The sequence below is a fragment of the Suncus etruscus genome, chromosome 1, assembly GCF_024139225.1.
Source record: "Suncus etruscus isolate mSunEtr1 chromosome 1, mSunEtr1.pri.cur, whole genome shotgun sequence".
NCBI lineage: Eukaryota > Metazoa > Chordata > Mammalia > Eulipotyphla > Soricidae > Suncus > Suncus etruscus.
This window is the reverse complement of record NC_064848.1, coordinates 138,305,901-138,326,893: the sequence shown is the minus strand read 5'-3', so window position 1 is coordinate 138,326,893 and position 20,993 is coordinate 138,305,901. Positions and strand designations below refer to the sequence as shown.

The 20,993-nt window shown below is 48.7% G+C and overlaps 1 protein-coding gene across 1 annotated transcript in view; it reads right to left on the bottom strand.

Annotated features, from left to right (window-relative positions):
* Positions 1-490: 490 nt before the first annotated feature.
* SMO (smoothened, frizzled class receptor) overlaps positions 491-20,993 on the bottom strand; it is a 33,831-nt gene continuing 13,328 nt past the window's right edge. Inside the window, 15 exon segments of the mRNA XM_049774364.1 lie at positions 491-1,429; positions 1,431-1,457; positions 1,459-1,704; positions 1,707-1,786; positions 1,789-1,839; positions 2,692-2,826; positions 5,978-6,126; positions 6,327-6,512; positions 8,353-8,461; positions 8,718-8,810; positions 11,988-12,111; positions 12,434-12,653; positions 13,428-13,600; positions 13,759-13,968; positions 15,443-15,648. Coding sequence (XP_049630321.1) covers positions 1,403-1,429; positions 1,431-1,457; positions 1,459-1,704; positions 1,707-1,786; positions 1,789-1,839; positions 2,692-2,826; positions 5,978-6,126; positions 6,327-6,512; positions 8,353-8,461; positions 8,718-8,810; positions 11,988-12,111; positions 12,434-12,653; positions 13,428-13,600; positions 13,759-13,968; positions 15,443-15,648 — 2,036 coding nt within the window. The 3' untranslated portion in view covers positions 491-1,402.

Sequence of the window (20,993 nt, the reverse complement as noted above, 5' to 3'; positions counted from 1 at the left end):
CTAGCAAACATACCACCAAAAAGCCTGGCCAAGGCCCTGTAGGCCATCTCTCCACCTGCTTCTGAGACCCTGAAATATTTCTAAGGGAATAAAAAGCCTCTAACAGGGAAGTCTGAATTTTGTTAACTGGCCAGGGGCAAAAGGATAGATCAGAATGTACCTGGCATCTCACATGCACACACCTTGCAGAAGTCCCCAGAGCCCAGGACCAAAGACTGTACTAGGGAGCAATGTAGCTCTCCACCAGCAGGGGGACACCTGTTTCCACTCAGCACCCGAGGGACAAAGTGTGATGTTCCTATTCCATAATCTCACGAGTCCTCCGCAGTAGGACAACCGGGTCCTGGAAGAGCTTTAGTCTATTTCTAGGCAACTGACCAGGAAGGACAGCCAGCATACAAGCTGCCATTAAGTGCCATTAGTGGTGACCCATGAGCTCAGGTAGTCAAGACTAGGGCCAATCTCCAGGAAGCAACACAGCCAGAATTCACACACAAAAACCTTTATTTTCCTTTTATGTTCCTTCTTCCCATCCCTTTCCCCCTCATCTGGAACCCAGTCAGCTCCTCAGACTTCTTTGGATCTGGTGCTAGACTTGAGGCCCTGGCTGGGGTCGTGAGGGGTGGCCTCACCCACAGTTGTGGAGTTGAAGCGGGATTTCCTGCTTGACGAAGCCACAGCAGCCTCCCTGGGAAATCCCCAAATTGGAGGCTCCTATTGCCCATAGGGAGAGATAAGGAAGATGGTAAATCTCTCTTGGCGGGTGGCCTCAAGCACCCCACCCCCAAGATCCAGCAGTCCAGCAGCCAAAGGGGGTGAGGTGTGTGTGTATGTGGTGGTGGGGAAATGAACATCTGGATAGTCCAACAAGGAGAAACCAGGGGAAGGAGGGATGTGGCTGAAGTCACTTGGGGGAGAAGGGCTGGCTGTGCAGGTTAGGAAGAGCCTCCGAGGGAGCAGGTGCTCCCAGCCCCCAACAACTACCTGAAAGAGGGAGAAGGGAGCCCGGTCCCCAGGTCCCCAACTGTTTATGGGACAAACGTTGGTGGGAGTGCCAGGAAAGCAGACCCAGCAGCAGGCCTCTTCTGCCAGACTGTTTGCTGTTTCCTGGACACAGCCTCCAGGGGGTGCTGTCACCACGCCGATGCAAGGACTGCCAAGATGGACCTGCTCTGCAGACCCCAGACCCACAGCTGGGCACTGAAGCTGCCCCGCGTTAGGGTAGAAACTGGGGGCCCCCCACCCTTTCCAGTTCCAAGTCCCCACCCTGGGTTGAGGATGCCCTACACTGACGCCCAGGTCCTGAACATTCCAGGTTCCGCCTGGCAAGGAAGGCAGGAAGCTTCGATTCTCTGGGGAAGGGGCGCTGGAGGACCTCTCCCCACTATACTGACGCCCAGACTCAGAAGTCCGAGTCGGCGTCCAGGAGCTTCGGCCTCCATCAGGTTGGTGCGGGAGGTGAATGGGCCCCAGTCCCTGGCGGCGGTCCTGAGCCCAGGCCGAGGGGCCCGAGGCACTGGGTAGAAAGGGGTCCTGCAGGGAACTGCTGGGCTCTGGGCAGAAGGGATTAGAAACCAGGGTCCAGGCGCCCTGTCGGGACTCCCCGGTCCCCCAGGCACCGGAGGCCACCAGGCACGTGTGCCGGGGAAGCTGGGGCAGCCTGGGGACAGTGCTGGTGGTGGGCACAGGGCCAGCATGCTGCCGCTCTGGGGTGTGGGCCCCAGTGGGCACACCTCCTTCTTCCTTTTCCTCCGCTTCTTCTTACGGCCCAGCCGCTTTTCCAACTCGGTGAGATCTCAGCTTCTACCAGCCACATGTTTGCTTTTTCCTCTGGAGGCACTGCAGGGAGAAAGTTGGAGAAACCTTCTGAGCTGGGCCTGGCTCTGCCCAACCCCTCTTCTTTCCTGAGAGCCCCCACTCTGATGTGCATACAAGTCCCAGACATCAGTTCCACCAAGTCTCGCCACGCTACTCTCTGGAAGCACCCAGGCTTTCCACTCCATGAACCCCAGTCCTCTAGCAACCCTCCAACCTTCTCAGAAGGCTGAATTCCCCCCTCCATTTTTTTTTTATAAATATCTTTATTTAAACATCATGATTACAGGGGCCGGTGAGGTGGCGCTAGAGGTAAGAAGTCTGCCTTGCAAGCGCTAGCCAAGGAAGGACCTCGGTTCGATCCCCCGGCATCCCATATGATCCCCCCAAGCCAGGGGCAATTTCTGAGCGCTTAGCCAGGAGTAGCCCCTGAGCATCAAAAGGTGTGGGCCCGAAAACAAAACATCATGATTTACAAGCATATTTGTATTTGGGTTTTAGTTATATATGAAAAATATATGGGGCCGGAGAGATAGCATGGAGGTAAGGCGTTTGCCTTTCATGCAGGAGGTCATCGGTTCGAATCCCGGCGCCCCATATGGTCCCCCTGTGCCTGCCAGGAGCAATTTCTGAGCCTGGAGCCAGGAATAACCCCTGAGCACTGCCAGGTGTGACCCAAAAAACCAAAAAAAAAAAAAAAAAAAAAAAAGAAAATATATATATTTTTTAAAATATATATTTTTTGACCAGTGCAACATTCCCACCACCAATGCCCTCCATGTCCCTCCTCCCCACCTCTTGCTTGCATTCAAGACAGGCATTCTATTTCTCTCACTCACTACCGTTATCATGGTAGTTGAGACTGAATCCCCTTACCTGGAGTTGCCACAGGAGTGACAGACACATCCTGAGGGAGGATGGCGCCCCTGCGAGCTACCATCTTAGTGACATGCTGGGCCCAGGCAGAGGACACATCCGCTGAAGGTTCATTGAGGTCAAAGGCCAAACCCGCTGTGGGGAAGGAAAGGATAAAAACTGTGGCTTGACAAACTCAGGGTGATCCCAATTCCTTTGTCAATGTTGTTCACTCTCCTGCCCACGCCCAGGCCACTTAACACAGATCACCCTAACACTACAGCATGATTCCAATGTAAATGCAGAAGAAAGCTGGTTTACTGAGCCCTGACATACCACAGCACAGGGAGAGCACAGGAAAAGACAGGGAGGTCAGAGAGGAGGCCCTGAAACAAGCCAGGGTAGGAATAGGAGGGGACGGAGAATGAAGAATCAACTAAAGCATAAAGCCCTGGTGGAGGGTTCTGGGCACTTTGGTGGTGAAGAGATATGCTGATGCTGTCCACCAACACCAGAAACGTTGACACTATAGTCAGCATGTGCTATAATAATTTTAAAAATATTTAAGTGTTTGAGGCTGGAGTGAGTGCAGTGGTAGGGCATTTGCCTTGCATGTGGCTGACCCAGGATGGACCTTGGTTCAATTCCCGGCATCCCATATGGTCCCCTTATGATTCCCCAAGCCAGGTGCGATTTCTTTTTTCTTTTTTCTTTCTTTTTTTTTTGGTTTTTGGGTCATACTTGGCAGTGCTCAGGGACCATATGGGATGCCGGAATTCAAACCACCATCCTTCTGCATACAAGGCAAATGCCTTACCTCCATGTTATCTCTCCGGCCCCACTCTTTTTATCTTTTTGTTTTGTTTTGTTTTGTTTTGTTTTTTTCTTTTTGGGCCACACCTGGCGGCACTCAGGGATTACTCCTGGCTCTGTGCTCAGGAATCGCTCCTGGCAGACATGGGGAATCATATGGGATGCCGGTATTCGAACCACCATCTGTCCTGGGTTGGCCGCTTGCAAGGCAAACGTCCTACAGCTATGCTATCTCTCTGGACCCTGGCAGGAGCGATTTCTGAGCACCGGGTGTGGCCCAAAAACAAAAACAAATTTATGTATATAGCAGGAACAAGAGTACAGTGGGTAGGACACTTGCCTTTCATGCAGCTGACCCAGGCATCAATCCCTGGCACCCCATAGTGTACCCAGAGGCCAGCCAGGTGTGATACCTGAGTGCAGATCCAGGAATAAGCCCTGATAGGTATGGCCCCAAAACCATAACGATAATAATGATTAGACATAATAAAAAAAGAATGAACTTTCATATATCCTAGAAATTCCCCTCCTGGGGAAATTTTTTATTCCCCCAAATACTAAAATATTAACCCAGAAAAATATTTGCACACTTGTGCTCATTGCAGCATTTTTGTTTGTTTGTTTATTTGTTTATTTATTTTTGGGGTTTAGGGCCACACCAGAAAGTGCTCAGGGGTTACTCCTGCACTCAGGTATCATTCCTAGCTGTGTTCAGGGGTCCATATGGGATGATGGGGATGGAACCCAGGTCAGCTGCACAGAAGGCAAAACATCCTATCAGTTGTGTTATTGCTCTAACCCCATCACAGCATTATTTACAATAACGAAGATAATATCCAAACAATACAAGTGCCCACCAATAGGTGAGTGGATAGCTCAATTGTAGATTTGCTAGAACATTACTCCGCTAGCAGAGAAGTTGAGATCCTGAAACCTGAATGGGACTGCTAAGTCATACTAAGTCAATGCTTCTCAAATAGTGGGGCGTGCTCCCCGGGAGGGCACAAGGCTCCGTAAAGGGGGGTGCATTTGACCTCGGCAAACACTGTCATAACAAGCTAAGCCCCGTGTTTATGTCTCTGTATGTCTATTTACAGTTGTGAAGGGGGCACGAAAAATGTTTTCTTCTTCATTTCTTCATGACAGAAAATACCGTATTTTCCAGCGTATAAGACGACCCCTAATTTTGCAGTTAAAACATAGGTTTAGGCCTATATTCGCTGTATCAGACAGAACGTTCCTGTGCTGCAACTGTATGTACCACAGTGAGCCAATCACAACAAGCAAAGGTTCAAAGATTCAAAGGTTATACTGTAATAGACTTCCTCTCTGACTCTGGCCAATCTGAGCAGGCTTTTTACAGTGTAGATTCGGGTCCAGAACATTGTCTAATTTGCATGCATAAAAAGGCTGCTCGGATTGGCTGAGTTAGAGAGGCGGTCCGAGTAGCCTGGCAGTGATTGGTCCCTTATTATAGGCACCTTTTCTGGCAATTCCCTGGTGGCGTCAGTTAATCTCCCCCACAACATGAACCAAACAACACCCCATCTTCGGACCTTAGCACTGAACCACCAACACGGTTAGCTGGGTTTTGCCAGAAGTGGCCCCAGATCTCCTGAGTACTGTTTGGGAGCCCCCAAGAGAGAGATTTGGAAACTCTGCGGCCTGATTTTTTGTTTGTTTGTTTTTTTTGTTTAGCGGCACACTGAAACATTTTTCAGGATATACTCGGCGTATAAGACGACCCCCAATTTTAGGTTGACTTTTTTTTGTTTCAAAAGTCGTCTTATACACTGAAAAATACGGTGATTGAGAAGCACTGTACTAAGTGAAGTGAGTCAGGAAGAGAGAAATGCTGGTTGTTCTCATGTGTAAGGATACAGAGCCCCAGTGGAAACAACACTGAGCTATTGCAACAGAGCAGTGTGCTAAGGCAGCCCAGGGCACAGGAGGCAGAAAAGACCCGTAGGCAGTGGTGGCAGGTCACTGACATGCTGTGTCGGGATGATGAAGTAGCAATGCGAGTAAATAACAGAATGCAGGGTCTAGAGCAATAGTACAACAGGGAGAACTTGCCTTGTAAGCAGCTAACATGGGTTCGATTCCTAACACCCATTTGACCCCCAATCACCAACAGGAGTAACCCCATAGCATCACCATGTGGGCTTGCTTTGCACACAGCATATCGAAGTTCACTTGAAGACACCTTATATGGTTTCCTGAGCCCACAAAGAGAGATTACTGCGCACCACTGACTGTGGCCAAAAATGGACAAAGAAAGAGAGAATGAAAAGAGAAAAAAGAAAAAAAGAAAGAAAGAAGAGAGGAAAGAGAAAAAGAAGGAAAAACAAAAAGAAAAAGGGGAAAGAAAGAAAAAGAAGAAAAGGAAAGAAGGAAGGAAAGAAGGTGAATAAAGCTCACTCCCCATGGTGCATGTGTGCAGGCAGCAGGTAAGGGTTAGGCTGTGCTCCCAGGGGGGAGAGGGAGAGCTCACCCACTGGGCCATCGTGGGAGACAGTGTGCATACTGAAAGAGAGCTCCTGGCCTGGGTTCTGCAGCAGTTCCCGCCTCTTGGAGAAGGCCTTGGCAATCATCTTGCTCTTCTTGATGCGTTTGGGCTCATCATCACTCTGCCCGGTCAACCTGGGGGGGGGGGGTCCATGAAGGAGAAGCCACTTCCTAGCACCCCCCCCTCCAAAAAAAGTCCAGCAAATCCCATCAGTTGGTGGTACTGGAAGGAGACGTCACCACCAGGGGGCAGCGGTGAGCCACAGAGAAGGAGGCTCAGGAGGCTGGCAGAAACAGCTGGGAGGATGGGGGAGGGAAACATCTGCTGAGCCCACCTGCACCAAGTGCGCCTCCAGATGAGCAGCGTGGCCTTGGTCCAGACCCAGGTGCTCATGGCGATACCGGTTCCAAACATCGCGAACAGGTTGATCTTCTCCACCAGGAGGCTGGGGCGATTCTTGATCTCACAGTCAGGGATGGGCTTCTTGGTGGTCAGCCCGATGGTCACATTGGCCTGGCACCTATGGGAAGGGACAGTTCAGGATAGTCTTCTAGGGTTCCTGAGTGGGTCCCCAGACAATCAATCTAGAGACGAGAAAGCACTAAGCTCTACAACACTGATCACAGCTCTGGGTGCTCATTAGCTTCTCTGGGGAGTTTTTAATAACCACTGAGGCCTGGGCCTCACCCAGATCATTAAAGGCAGTCTTGGGGCTCCCCCCCCCAGACTTCAGAGCAGTTTATGCTTCCCACAGTGGGTGCTGGAGTCCAGAGAGAATTGGAATCACTCAAGATGTGGATGTATGTCCATTTCAACAACAACAACAACAACAACAACAAAATAACTGGGGGGGGGGCACACCATCCAGCATTCCCAGGGGTTACTTCTGGCTCTGCACTAAGGAATCACTTCTTTTTTTTTTTTTTGGTTTTTGGGCCACACCCGGCACAGAGAACGATATGGAACACCGGGATTCAAACCAACCACCTTTGGTCCTGGATCGGCTGCTTGCAAGGCAAATGCTGCTATGCTATCTCTCTGGGCCCTTCTTTTTTTTTTTTTTTTTTCTTTCTTTTTTTTTTTGGGAATCACTTCTGGCAGAGCTCAGGATACCATATCAGATGCTGGGGATTGAACCTGGATCGGCCAAGTAAGCGCCCTACTCATTACGTTTTCTCTGGCCCCTAAACCTTTCTTTTATTAACTTTATTATTATTTTTTTGGTTTTTGGGCCACACCCGGTGACGCTCAGGGGTTACTCCTGGCTATGCGCTCAGAAGTCGCTCCTGGCTTGGGGGACCATATGGGACGCCGGGGGATCGAACTGAGGTCCACCCTAGGCTAGCGCTGGCAAGGCAGACACCTTACCTCTAGCGCCACTGCGCCGGCCCCTAAACCTTCCTTTTAACAGGAGCTATTCCTAGTGGTACTGGGGGTGGAGATGGGTCCCAGGCGCACTCCTGGTGATGCTTAGTCCAGCAAGGCAGGCCTACTCACTCAGTGCTCAGGACCACTCATGGATGTTCAGGGGGCCATGCAGTGTCAGCAATGAAATCCCAGAGCCTTGTGCATGCTAAGCATGTGCGCCACCATTTGAACCTTATCTCTGGCACCCCTTTTTTATTTTTGGGTCACACCTGGTGGCACTCAGGGATTCCTCCTAGCTATGCACTCAGAAATCACCCCTGGCAGGCTCGGGGGACCATATGGGATACCAGGAATTAAACCAGGGTCCATTTGGGTTTGAATATGTGCAAGGAAAATGCCCTACTGCTGTGCTATTGCTCTGACCCATACCTCTAGCCCTTTCCATGAACATTTCAAGTGCTCTTCCTGGTGCTGAGGGGTGCCAGCTCTTTTAGCAGCTAAAGTGTCTTGGCCTCTCTCATGATGCTCTTTTGGATACATACTAACAAGCAAACCAGAACCATGAACAGGTTAACTCATAGTAGAGTAGTACCTGTTTCTGGAAGGGTCTATAATAAATTCAAAGAGGACATGGCAAGCAGAGAGAGCGACTTCCATGAGCAGACCTTGAGAGGACTTGTTTTTAGTTGGTATGGTTGTGGACCACACCCAATGGTGCTGCTGGGGGAGTCACTCCTGGCAGTGCCAGAGATGAAACCAGGCTTCCTGCCTGCAAAACATTGTGCTCCAACCCTTTCTGAGTCCATCCACCCAACTTCTGCCAGACTGCCCAGGGGCACAGAAGGAGGGCAAGATGAAGCAGAAGCTGGAAGTTCTGTCTGCAAATCCCACAGGGACTCCATCTCCAGAGTGAATCCAACTGCTTCAGGCTGAATCTGGTCTGATCTCTAGCTCTTCTCACAATAGTCCCCCAGTCAACAGTCCCCACTCACAACACATAGTCCCGGAAGCTGCGCTCCCACTCGGCCTGGTTGAAGAAGTCGTAGAAGTGACAGCTGAAAGTGATGAGCACAAAGCCAAAGGCCAGGAAGCCAAAAATGCCTGTGGAAGGAAAGGGGGTGAGTTGAGTGCTGGTTCTGGAAGGATGTTTTCCCAAAGGAGGTGAGAGAGGCACTAATAGAAGAGTCTGAAAGGGTGAAAGCTGGGCAGGAGAAAGATAAGCCCCTACCCTCCTCAAACTTCCATTACCTCCACACCCCTCACAGCCTTAACTCACGCCCCCCACCCCCACTTCCTCCAAGACCCTTTGGGGAAGGATGCTGAGACTCAGGCCTGAGTTCCCGGCTGGACCCCTTACCTAAACGCAGCATGGTCTCATTGATCTTGCTGGCAGCCTTCTCACTCAGCAGCCCGGGGTGGTTACTTTTGATGGAGAAGAGAGTCATGACACCTGAACCAAGGGAGACCTCAGATATTAGACAGGCAGGGGTCACTCTCCCCTGACTAATAGGACTGTGGGGAATGTGGCCACCTCATGGAGTGGGGAGTCATGATTACTGTGTAGATTTGGCTTGTGCTCTAGAAGCTGGAAGGATGTTGATACAGCAGGAGTACAGATTTTGTAAGCAGGAGGCCCAAGTTCAATTCTCAGCACGGGAGTATCTTTTGAGCACTACTGAGAGTGGCCCCGAAGCACTGAGCCAGGAACAGATCCAAAACCATCTCCAGGTGTGTCCCCCAAACAAAAGAAACATGTTCGTTTGTTTTTGAGCCATACCTGGCCATATTACCATGGGCAGGCTTGGGAAACCATATTGGGTCATCAATATATGGGTCACCAACCTGGACCAGCTGCATGCAAAGCAAATACCCTAACTGCTGTACTATTGTACCAGACCCCCAGATAAAATCCTTTGGGAAGATGGAGAAATGAGGCACAGCAGTAGCAGATCTGCCATGGACAGGAAGACTGGAGCAGAGAGGAGAGAGCCAACGGGCATATCAATTTTGACCCCATTGCCCCTGAGTGAGGTATCAAGTTAGAACTATTCTACTGAAGACACATAAAAATGATATGGAGGGGGGCCAGAGTGATAGCACAGCTGAAGGGCATTTGCCTTGCATGCTGCCAACCCAGACAGACCTGGGTTCAATCCTTGGCATCTCATATGGTCCCTGATGCCTGCCAGGAGTGACTTCTGAGTGCAGAGTCAGGAGTAAACACTGAGTGCTGCCAGGTGTGCTCCTCAAAATGATATGGAGGGCAGAGAGATAGTATAGGGTAGGGTACATGTGTTACATGCAACAGACCCAGGTTAGATATCCTATATGGTCTCTCGAGTCCCACTAAGAGTGATCCTTGACCCAGAGAGATAGCACAGCGGCGTTTGCCTTGCAAGCAGCTGATCCAGGACCTAAGGTGGTTGGTTCAAATCCTGGTGTCCCATATGGTCCCCCGTGCCTGCCAGGAGCTATTTCTGAGCAGACAGCCAGGAGTAACCCTGAGCACCGCTGGGTGTGGCCCAAAAACCAAAAAAAAAAAAAAAAAAAAAAAGAGTGACCCTTGAACACAGAGCCAGGAGTAAATCCTGAGCCAAGTGTGGTCCCCAAACAAACAAACAAAAAATAACATGGGGTACTGAGAGACAGTTCAGGGGTTAAGTTGCTCACTTCGTATGAAGCCAATATTGATTCAATTCCTGGTACTATTGGGTGTGGTTCCCTCCCAAAATAATGAATGATTAACTAATTAATTAAAAGATACAAATTGAGGGGCTGGAGAGATAGCATAGAGGTAAGGCATTCGCCTTGCATGCATAAGGATGGTGGTTCGAATCCTGGCATCCCATATGGTCCCCCGAGCCTGCCAGGAACGATTTCTGAGTATAGAGCCAGGAGTAACCCCTGAGCGCCGCTGGGTGTGACCCAAAACTCAAAAAAAAAAAAAAAAAAAAAAAGATACAAATTGAGTACAATCTTGGCATACAGGGGACTGCATTCTATCTGTTCCATGTACCCTGAGCACTACAAGAGCAAACCTCTGAACACTGCCAAATACAGCCCCCAAACAAAAAACAGACACTTAAGGATAGTGCTGGCCAACAGAAATACCAGGCGAATCTAATATTGAAGGGGAACAGGGAGACTGGTAAGGGAGTTAAGGCACGTGCTTTTCATGGGGGAGGCTCAGGTGTGATCCCAGCACCTCATATATCAGGGGCTGGAGTGATAGTAGAGTGGTAGGGCATTTGCCTTGCATGCAGCTAACCTGGGACAGACCTGAGTTCGATCCTTGACATCCCATATGGTCTCCAGAACCTGCTAGGAGCTATTTCTGAGTGCAGAGCCAGGAGTAACCCCGGAGCGTGCCGGTGTGGCCCCAAAGCAAACTAACAAAAAAAACCCCAGCACCTCATACATCAAAGCATTGCTGGGTATGGCTCCCAAACCCAGAAAATAAAATATTCAACCAAAACAATCAATATATCATTATAAATAAATATAAAATAAAAATACTTAGGAATTTAGCTCAGTGGCAGCAGACACATCAAATATAAGTACCAGGGATTGATCTCTGGTACTTAAAAAAAAAAACAAGTAATATTGATAAATAAACAATGATACTAACTTCAATGAACCTTATAATTTCTTTTTCTTTTTATTTTTCTTTTTTTTTTGTTTTTTGGGCCACGCCCGGCTGTACTCAGGGGTTGCTCCGGGCTATTTGCTCAGAAATAGCTCCTGGCAGGCCATATGGGACACTGGGATTCGAACCAACCACCTTAGGTCTTGCATCGGCTGCTTGCAGGGCAAACACCACTGTGCTATATCTCCAGCCCCGAACCTTATCATTTCAATCAACCCAAAATATTCTCATTTTATCATGTAACCCATCTAACAAATTACTTGTGAGAAAATAGCTTTGTACTCTATGAAATAGAGTGTGTACTTTTGTGGACCCATGTCTGAACACATGGCCATTGGCCATTACAGGAAGGAGAAGCACACATAAGGCAGAACCAGAAGTCCCTACACAAGCAGGGAGAGAGGAAGAGGGAGCATCTGGTCAGCAAAGAAAAATGTTACCAAAATGAATTAAGTGGATCTGCATCTTAGCATGGGGTTGGTATTGCAGAAGGGAATGGTGGGGTTGGATGAGAGTGAGAGCGAGAGCAAGATTGAGAGAGAGAGAAAGAGAGAGAGAGAGAGAGAAAGAGAGAGAGAGAAAGAGAGAGAGGGAGAAAGAGAGAGAGAGAGAGAGAGAGAGAGAGAGAGAGAAAGAGAGAGAGAGAGTTTGTGGGCAGAAGAGAGATGAAAAAGCAAAACATCGAAGGCATAAGTAAGCATAGGTGCAAATGGGACCAGAACCCAGGTGGGTACATGGCCACAGGGTAAGAGCAGGAGACTCAGGACAGCCAGCACAAAATGGAAATTGAGCCCGGATTCCTCCCAACAGACCAGAGCCCTGGCACAAGGCTCAGGGAAAAGGCTGCATGTCTGGGGCCTGGCACACAGGGCGGCTGGGTCTGAGCCCCCAGACACTATGAAAGACAGCTGGCCAGTAGGTCCCCTTACACACAGATGTGTGCTCTGCATCTCTGGGGGGCCCTGGCTGGGATCCACTCACCTCGGATGAGGAAGTAGCCACCGACAATGAGCACCAGGCCGATGGGGGCCAGCACAAAGCCAGCACGATAGCGGTAGTTCTTGTAGCCCACGAAACAGATGCCACTCACGGAGTCCCCATCCACCTGCCATGGGGAAGAGGGACACAACTGTCACATGCTCCACTTCTCTCTTATATCATCCTTTATTTATTTATTTATTTATTTATTTATTTATTTATTTATTTATTTTTTTGGGCTACACACAGTGATGCTCAGTGCTTACTTACTCCTGTCTCTACATTTAGAATTCACTCTAAGCAGTGCCAGAGGAACACTAGGTAGTATCAAAGCAGAGTCCAGTGCATGCAAAGCAAGTGCTTTATCTGCTGTAGCAAATTTTCTGCCCTACACGCCTGCAGTCCCAAGCTGTTCCCACCCAGGCACCGTCCCCTAGCAGTCACTGTACCTGGGCCACTGCGAGGATTGCCACAGTGAGAACGAAAGGCAGAGACCACGTTAGCAGGTGGAAGTAGGACGTCTTGCCTGACAGAGGCTGGTATGTGGTACCTAGGGCTTTGAAGGAGGTATGCCAGGCGTAGGTGAGGACCACAAACCAGACAACTCCGGCCATCAGGGCGTAGTACACGATGACAAAGATGATGACACATGACAGGGTCTCATTGGAACTGTAGTCAAGAGGAGGTTCATGTGGCAAGGTCATTCTGGGGTAAAACCACTAGAACTGTCCCCTCTACTCCAGGGCCTTGAATTCTCAAGACTGGAGGTTACCCAAGAGCCAGGGCCCAGGCCTGATTCAAAGAGACAGAGGGCCAAAGAGACATCTCAACATCACAAGTTTTCTCTCTCTCTCTGGTCCCATGTTTCTGAAGCAGCACCAGAAGAGAATGCTGAGTCCAGAGCTGGGAGAAACCCCACACAAACAAACAAACAACAACAACAACAAACAGGCTTGGAACAATAGTATATGAGGTAAAGTGCTTGCCTTGCAAACAGCTGACCTGAGGTCATTTCCCATTTGGTACCCTAAGTAGGAATGATCCCTGAGCACAGAGCCAGGAGTATGTCATTTTTGTTGTTGTTGTTTTCTGGGTCACTCCTGGCTCTATGCTCAGAAATCACTCCTGGCAGGCTCCGAGGACCATATGGGGTGCCGGGATTTGAACCGATGACCTTCTGCATGAAAGGCAAACGCCTTACCTCCATGCTATCTCTCCAGCCCCAGGAGTATGTCTTGAACACCACCAGGTGTGGCCCCAAAACCAAACCAAACCGGGACACAGATGACATAGAAGGAGCTGGATAGAGAGGTACCAGTACAGGAGATCACAGGGGACATACTGAAATCTGGCGTCACATCTCACAGGTCCCTCAGGCACCAGACCTACATTTCCACTTCTCTCCCTCCCTCTCTCTCACTTCTGGATCCCCAAGTAACATACGTGGGCTCTCCCAGCCTCATGGTGCCATCTGCACGGCAGACAATCTCCCGCCGAGCCCCATCCATGAACTGGGCTAGCCAGCCAATGCTGCCCACAAAGAAACATGCATTGACGTAGAAGAGAATCACTGCAGGGTAGCGATTCGAGTTCCGCCAGTCAGCCACAAACGTAGCCTGCAAGAGAAAAAAAGCAGGTCACTCTGAGCCTAAGGCTTCCCCTAATGCCTCTTTGACACCCAGGTCTGGACTGCAAGTCCCACCTGCTTGTCATCACCCTTTTTACGGGGATACCTCCTGCCCCATCCCTTCTCTACAGGCCAGCCCTGGCTAACCAAAGTAAAAAGCGTGCAGAGGCCAGTGACGGCTCCGAAGGCCGCGATGTATCTGTGCATGTCTCGGTGCTCTGCCTCGGTGAACAGCGGGTTCTGGCACTGGATCCCGCAGCCCTCCACATCCTCGTACCAGCTCTTGGGGTTGTCGGTCCGAACCAAGGGGGCCTCGCATTGGCCTGAACTATTGAACTTGATGTTCTGCACTTCATTCTAGAACAAAAGGGAAGTGAAAAAGAGCAAAAACCTTGAGGAGAAAGGGGTGACCTTTGGTAATACCACAGGAAGTCTGGCAGAGAGGTATACACAGCTTTGGGGGACTTGAATCCTAGCTTTGTGGTGCACTGGGGCAAATTATCTGACCTCTGTTAGCAAATGTGATAGCTCAACAAGCTGATCATATGCCAGTGGCTGGGTTAGGTTCCTAGCACCAGAAGACTACTACTGGGAGTAACCCCTGAGCACCACACTGGGTATGGAACAAAACTTAGCAAATCCATCTATGACCTCAATTTACCTCTCCATAAAAAAGCAGTGTTTTATGCTGTGTGTTTTTTTGTTGTTTGTTTGTTTGTTTGTGTTTTGGACCACACCCAGTGACACTCAGGGGTTACTCCTGGCTATGCACTCAGAAATCGCTCCAGGCTTGGGAGACCATATGAGATGCCGGGGATAGAAGCGCTGTTGTCCTAAGCTAGCGCAGGCAAGGCAGACGCCTTACCTCTAGCGCCACAGCTCCGGCCGCTATGCTCTGTGTGTGTTTGTGTATGTGTGTGTGTGTTTTGGTTTTTGGGTCACACTCAGTGGCGCTCAGGGATTACTCCTGGCTCTGCACTCAAATCACTCCTGGCTGGCTCGGGGGACCATATGGGATGCCGGGGATCGAACCCAGATTCGTCCTGGGCTGGCTGCGTGCAAAGCAAATGTCCTACTGCTGTGCTATCACTTAGGCCACTGCTGTGTGGTTTTAGTTTTGATTTTAGGGCTACATCCAGTGGGGCTCAGTGCTTACTCCTGGCTCTGTGCTCAGGGATCACTTCTGGAGGGAACAATTCACATATAGTGCTGGAGGCTGAACACAGTTTCAACAAGTGCCTGACCCACTGGAGTATGGCTCCCCAGCACCACTTCATGTCATTGCTTATGGGGCAAATGAATGCATAGCAGAGAAAAGCCCAGGATAGTACTGGAAAGGGAGACAGGACAAGTGATGACATCATCACCATTACTACTGATTCTTTTGGTTTTTTTTCTTTTTTAACTACAGATTCTTTTTAGCATCACTTACAAACTCTTCTTCACCACTCAGAACTAGATCATACCAATCTTTTTTGTTCATGTTACTGACCATGTGCTTCCTAGCAGTCAGTTCCTGTACTGACTCCCCAATACCCAACCATGGATGCTCAAGACTCCCTGTGAACATGTTATTCATAACAACTAGATAATCCCCAACAGACTGACCCAATCAACAAGTGTCAATGCTCAGAAATTATTCTTGGCCATGCACAAGGACTGAACCCAAGAAAGTGCAAAGCCTGTGTCCCGGTTCTTTGATCAATCTCCGTGACACTATATGTCTGTGTTTGAGGCCTGCCGCCACCCTGATGGACAGCACTTGGGAATTCCCAGGAGAGGAGGCATGGGCTGTCTTGTCTGGACCTCCCCTTGCCCACGGGGCACTCACTGGGCAGCCCTCGGGGAAGTGATCAGGGGTGCAGCGCAGGAAGTCAGGCCAGCCCCGCTCTCTTTCTACAATAGCACAGGGGCCTCGGGTAGCCTGGCACAGGGTACGGCTGGGCAGCTCCACACGGTCGTTCTCACACTTGGGCATGTACACGGCACATAGTAGGGGCTGGATCACTGCCCAGCAGCGAGGGGCATTCCGGAGACCTGCGAAGTGATGAGAGGATGGCCACATGTTAGTGAGGACCACCCATCACGGACCCCAATGCCAGCCCCAGCTGCTCCGTGCCATGCTCCCAGGGGGATGGGCACAGATATCCCTAGTACTTGACCACTAGATGCAACAGAACCCCTAAGTCATTGGTGGCCCCAAAAGTACACTCACCACCCCTCTGGGGTGCCGAGCAGGAGAACAGGAGCTTTGAGGTCCCCCAAGAAGTTCTATTTCTCTACCTGATACAGGGGACAGGGACACATCATGGAAACCAATTACACCAAGCATAAATTCTGGGTCCTTTGTGGCAGGAGATTACAATTTAAGGGAGGTTCTAATTCCAGCACCCATTCCCTCATGCCTTAACAGGGCATGCCAGCACCTCTGGGGACCGAGCCCCTGCAGCTGGTTGGCCTTTCCTTTCACCTTTGGAGTTCTACTTAAAACAGTTTACAGGCCTCTTGGACATGGAGCACAGGGATGAGGGGACATCCCACCCTTCATAAACGCACACATCAGAACTGGGAAACGGCTCCTCATTCCAGAGCCTAGAGCTCCTCTTACCAAGTGGAGGTGAGAAAGAAGAGAAATAGGAGGTTAATAGAAGTGGTCAGGGGAGCCGGGAACTGCAAAGCCCAGGAGGAAACAGGAAACCAGACGGAGAGAAACGAAGAGTCTGTCCAGTGCAGAGAGAGGAAAGGGGTGTCAGTGAAACAGAAGCAGGAGGGAATCCCCAGCGCCCCCCCCCCCAATTCCTGCTGTCCTTCCTTGAGATTGGGCAACCTCAGCACTCATTTGCCCCTCCAGAGTCATCCTGGGTGAGGAACAGCCATTTCTCAAGTAGAAGTTTCCAGAACTCTGAGGGTCAACATAATGACAGCCACATCACTAGGCCAAGGCAGGGGTGTGAGGTGGGAGAAGGGTCGGGAAGTGGGTGCTGCCATGAGGTGGGGGTCTAAATCTTACTCAACCATTTCCTGGCAATAGAGTCTAAGACAAATTAATCTCTCCCCTCTCTGTCTCTCCTCAGTTTTGGTTTAGGTTTCTGTTGGGTTGCTTTTTAGTCCACATCAGCACTGCTCTAGGATTACTCCTGGCTCTGCTTTCAGAAATCACTCCTGGCAGGCTCAGAAGACCATAGGGGATGCTAGGGGTAGAACTTGGGTCCATCACGTGCAAAACAAGGATTTTACCCACTTGTTCTATGCCTCTGGCAGACTCAATTTTCTTATCTGGAAAAAGGGAATAATAGATTGAAAGGTTGAGGAGATGAGGTGTGACATGTTCTTCACATGGAACATGCCACAGAGCATCACTCTGGAAAGAAGCTATTTGTGTGACCTATCGGGGCCATTGGCTGCTCACAGTTCCCAAAGGCCATAAGAAATGCAGAGTAAGGAGATTCTAGGACCAAGGAAGTGAGAACAGATCCAAATACAGATCCCCTCTGGCTCTCTGGAGCCTACTCTCAGGTGTGATGAAGGGTGAGGGAGAACAGAGCTATGGTCACTGGGTTGTCAGTAAAGACATAGGAAGGAATATTTGGGGTGAGAGTTGTTCTCTATTTTAAATGAATGGAGAAGCTTGAGGCAAATGACTGTAGTTATGTACACTCAGCTCCATACCACACACGAAGCACATTTTATTGTTTTTCTTATTAAGAATAAAACTGAAGGGGCCGGAGAGATAGCATGAAGGTAAAGCGTTTGCCTTGCGTCCAGAAGGACGATGGTTTGAATCCCAGCATCCCATATGGTCCCTGTGCCTGCCAGAGGCGATTATCGAGTGTAGAGCCAGAAGTGACCCCTGAGTGCTGCCAGGAGTGACCCAAAAAACAAAAACAAACAGACAAAACTGAAATGGGGAGGCAGGTTTTATAGAGCCAAACAGTCTAGAACTTTGTTTCTTAAATTCTGAGTCATGACCCCAAATGATATCATGAATTTTTTTCCCCTGCCCTCCTCATCAATGAACTTAAAATAAAAAGTAATATAAATGAGTCACTTGCCTTGCATACAGCTCAACCCAGGTTCAATCCCCAGCTTTCCATATGGTCCTCCAAACATTTCCAGGAATAATTCCTGAGTACAGAGTCAGAAATAATCCCTAAGGGGGCCGGAGAGATAGCATGAAGGTAGGGCGTTTGCCCTGCATGCAGGGCAGGGCTCGAATCCTGGCATTCCATATGGTCCCCTGAGCCTGCCAGGAGTGGCCCCTGAACACTGCCAGGTGTGACCCAAAAACCAAAAAAAAAAAAAAAAAAAATTTCTAAGCACCACTGAGTGTGGCCCAAAACAACAACAACAAAATGTATTGTAAATTCTGATACCGCAACAAAAATGGTAAAGAAAAAAAAGTTGGCTTAAAGTAAATTACTTTATTATTAGTAAATGTCTGATTTGTATGTCTATTTTATATACCTGTGGTCAGGTAAGAATTTCCTGGATAAAAAGGAGTTATTTAAAAAATATAAAGTAGCTTGTTTTAGGACAACAGGAGGTTGATTAATAAAATTATGTTATTTTTCTGAATTGTGATGGTTTAGTGATGTCTTTAGTTTTTTTAATTTATATTTGTCGAGGGTGGACTGAGACATACCCAGGGGTGTTCAGAGCTTTCTCTAAGTTCTGTGCTCAGGGAACTGTAAACAGTGCCAGCATCTTTACTCCCTGCATTTTTTTTTTTTTATTTTTGGTTCACACCCAGCAGTGCTCAGGGGCTACTCCTGGTTCTATGCACAGAAATCTCTCCTGGCAGGCTCAGGGGACTATAGGGGATGCCGGGATTCGAACCACCATCCTCTGCATGAAAGGCAAATGCCCTACCTCCATGCCATCCCTCTGGCCCCAGCCAACCCAGGTTTAATCCCTGTTATTGTATAGGGCTCCCAAGAACTGTTAGAAGGGCCCGGAGAGAGAGCACAGTGGCATTTGCCTTGCAAGCAGCCGATCCAGGACCAAAGGTGGTTGGTTCGAATCCCGGTGTCCCATATGGTCCCCCGTGCCTGCCAGGAGCTATTTCTGAGCAGACAGACAGGAGTAACCCCTGAGCAACGCCGGGTGTGGCCCAAAAACCAAAAACCAAAAACCAAAAAAAAAAAAAAGAACTGTTAGAAGTGATCCCTGAGCAGAGAGCCAAGAGTAACTTGTAACCACTGCCAGATATGGTGCAAAAACAAATTTAAAAAAATCATAAAAGAGAAAACTGGATGATTTGTCATTTACCTTTCTTCTCATTTTAATTGTTTGAGTCTTAGAAATAACCTCTACATGGGGCCAGAGCAATAGTATAGCATGTTGGACTTTTTTGCCTTTCACTCAGTCAACTTGCATTCAATTTTTGGCCCCCTATACGGTCCCCAAAGCCTGCCAGGAAGGATCCCTGAGTGCAGAACCAGGAGTAAGGCCCGAGCACCACCAATTGAAACTCCAAAACAAAATAAATAAATAAATAAAAATAACCTCTGAAAAGTAAACAAATTAAAAAAATACTTCCATGAGGGTCAGGGATAGCAAATGGAAGAGCCTACCTTGAGGGCGTAAGGTGGTAAATTGGATCCTCAACACCCTACCATGTGCCCAGGACAATGCAGGCAGCACTATAATTTGGGATCCCTGGTGCCCAGCAAAGTGTGTGATCTGAGGATGGCAATGTGGCTCAGTGGTCAAGTACCTGCTTTGAATGTGGGAGGTACTGGTTTCACTCTTTTGCACTATTTGTTTTTTCATTTATGTATTTATTTTTGTTTTTTGGGGGGGCCACATCTGGTGACACTCAGAGGTTACTCCTGGCTATCCACTCAGAAATCACTCATGCTCTGGGGACCATATGGGAAGCTGGGGATCAAACCCAGGTCTGTCCTGGGTTTGCAAAGCAAACACTACCGCTGTGCTATCACTCCGGCCCCTGCCCTGCACTGTTTGAAAGAAAATGTTTTTTTAAGTAGGAAATCCCAGCCCACAACTAAGGGTGAAAAGAACGTAATTCTGCTAAATCTTCCAGGTACACTGATCTAGGCTGAGTTGGAGTCTCCTCAGGATGGGGGCAAGCAGACTTACTTTTCTGCCTTGAAGCCATAGCAACCCACATCTGATACCCCCAGACAGAAACAAGTTCCACAACTGAACCTCTTCCAACTATTAAGCCACTAACTCTTTCTAGCTCTATAGCTCCTTGACCGAATGACTACATATGTAACACCTCCAAATTTCATAGTAGTGTCAGCTCAGTGGAATCACAGAAAATCTGTGATTTCCCACAGAAAATGGGGAAGTTGCATAGAAGCTCACCAATACTCAAAAAGTAAAACAATAAGACAGAAGGTGCCAGAAGGATCGACTAGCACCAACCTAGCAAATAAATTCCCAATGAGATATAACAATAATCACAAATTGGCTTTTATTGATCTAAGGTGGGTTTTGTTGTTGTTGTTTTGTTTTTGTCTTGGGGTCACACCTGGCAGTGCTTAGAGGTTATTCCTGGCTCTGCACTCGGAATCACTCCTGGTGATGCTCTGGAGAAGATACAAGATGTTGGAGATCAAATCCAGGTTAGCATGAGCAAGGCAAATGTCCTACCACCTGCTGTACTATCACTCTAATCGCTGATCTAAGTTTTGATAATTCCATTTGGCTTTTGTGTGATACCAAGTAATATGAAGGAAAATTGTTTGTGCTTGCATCGGGGAAAGCTGGGGTGGTGGGTGGAAAACTGGAGGAGGGAAGTTCACACTGGTGATGGGATGGGTGCTAGAACATGTAATGATTAGAACAACTGTATTACAGACAACTTGGTAAATCACAGCATTATTTTTCCTCTCCCAGTTCCCCTATGTTATAATCTTTTAAAAAAGAGAAAAGAAAAGATGTATAGTGGTAAGTTACTTTCCTTGCATGCAGCCAGTTTCAATTTGATCTCCAGCACTGCATGATTCCCCAAAACCCTGTCAGGAGTGTGATCCCTGAGCACAGAGCTAGGAGTAAGCCCTGAATACCCCCAGGTATGACCCAAAAAGCAAAAAAAAAAAAAAAAAGAACAAAGTGGACGACCTGCAGCATATTACTATCAAATGTGCAAACACCTGGGGCCGGAGAGATAGCATGGAGGTAAGGCATTTGCCTTGCATGCAGAAGATCGGTGGTTCGAATCCCAGTATCCCATATGGTCCCCCGATCCTGCCAGGAGTGATTTCTGAGCTTAGAGCCAGGAGGAACCCTTGAGTTCTGCCGGGTGTGGCTCAAAACTAAAAAAAAAAAAAAAAAAAAAAAAGTGCATACACCAAAGCTAAAGTACCCCCTCCCCCAGAATATTGCAATATAAAAACAAGCACGCAGTCCTG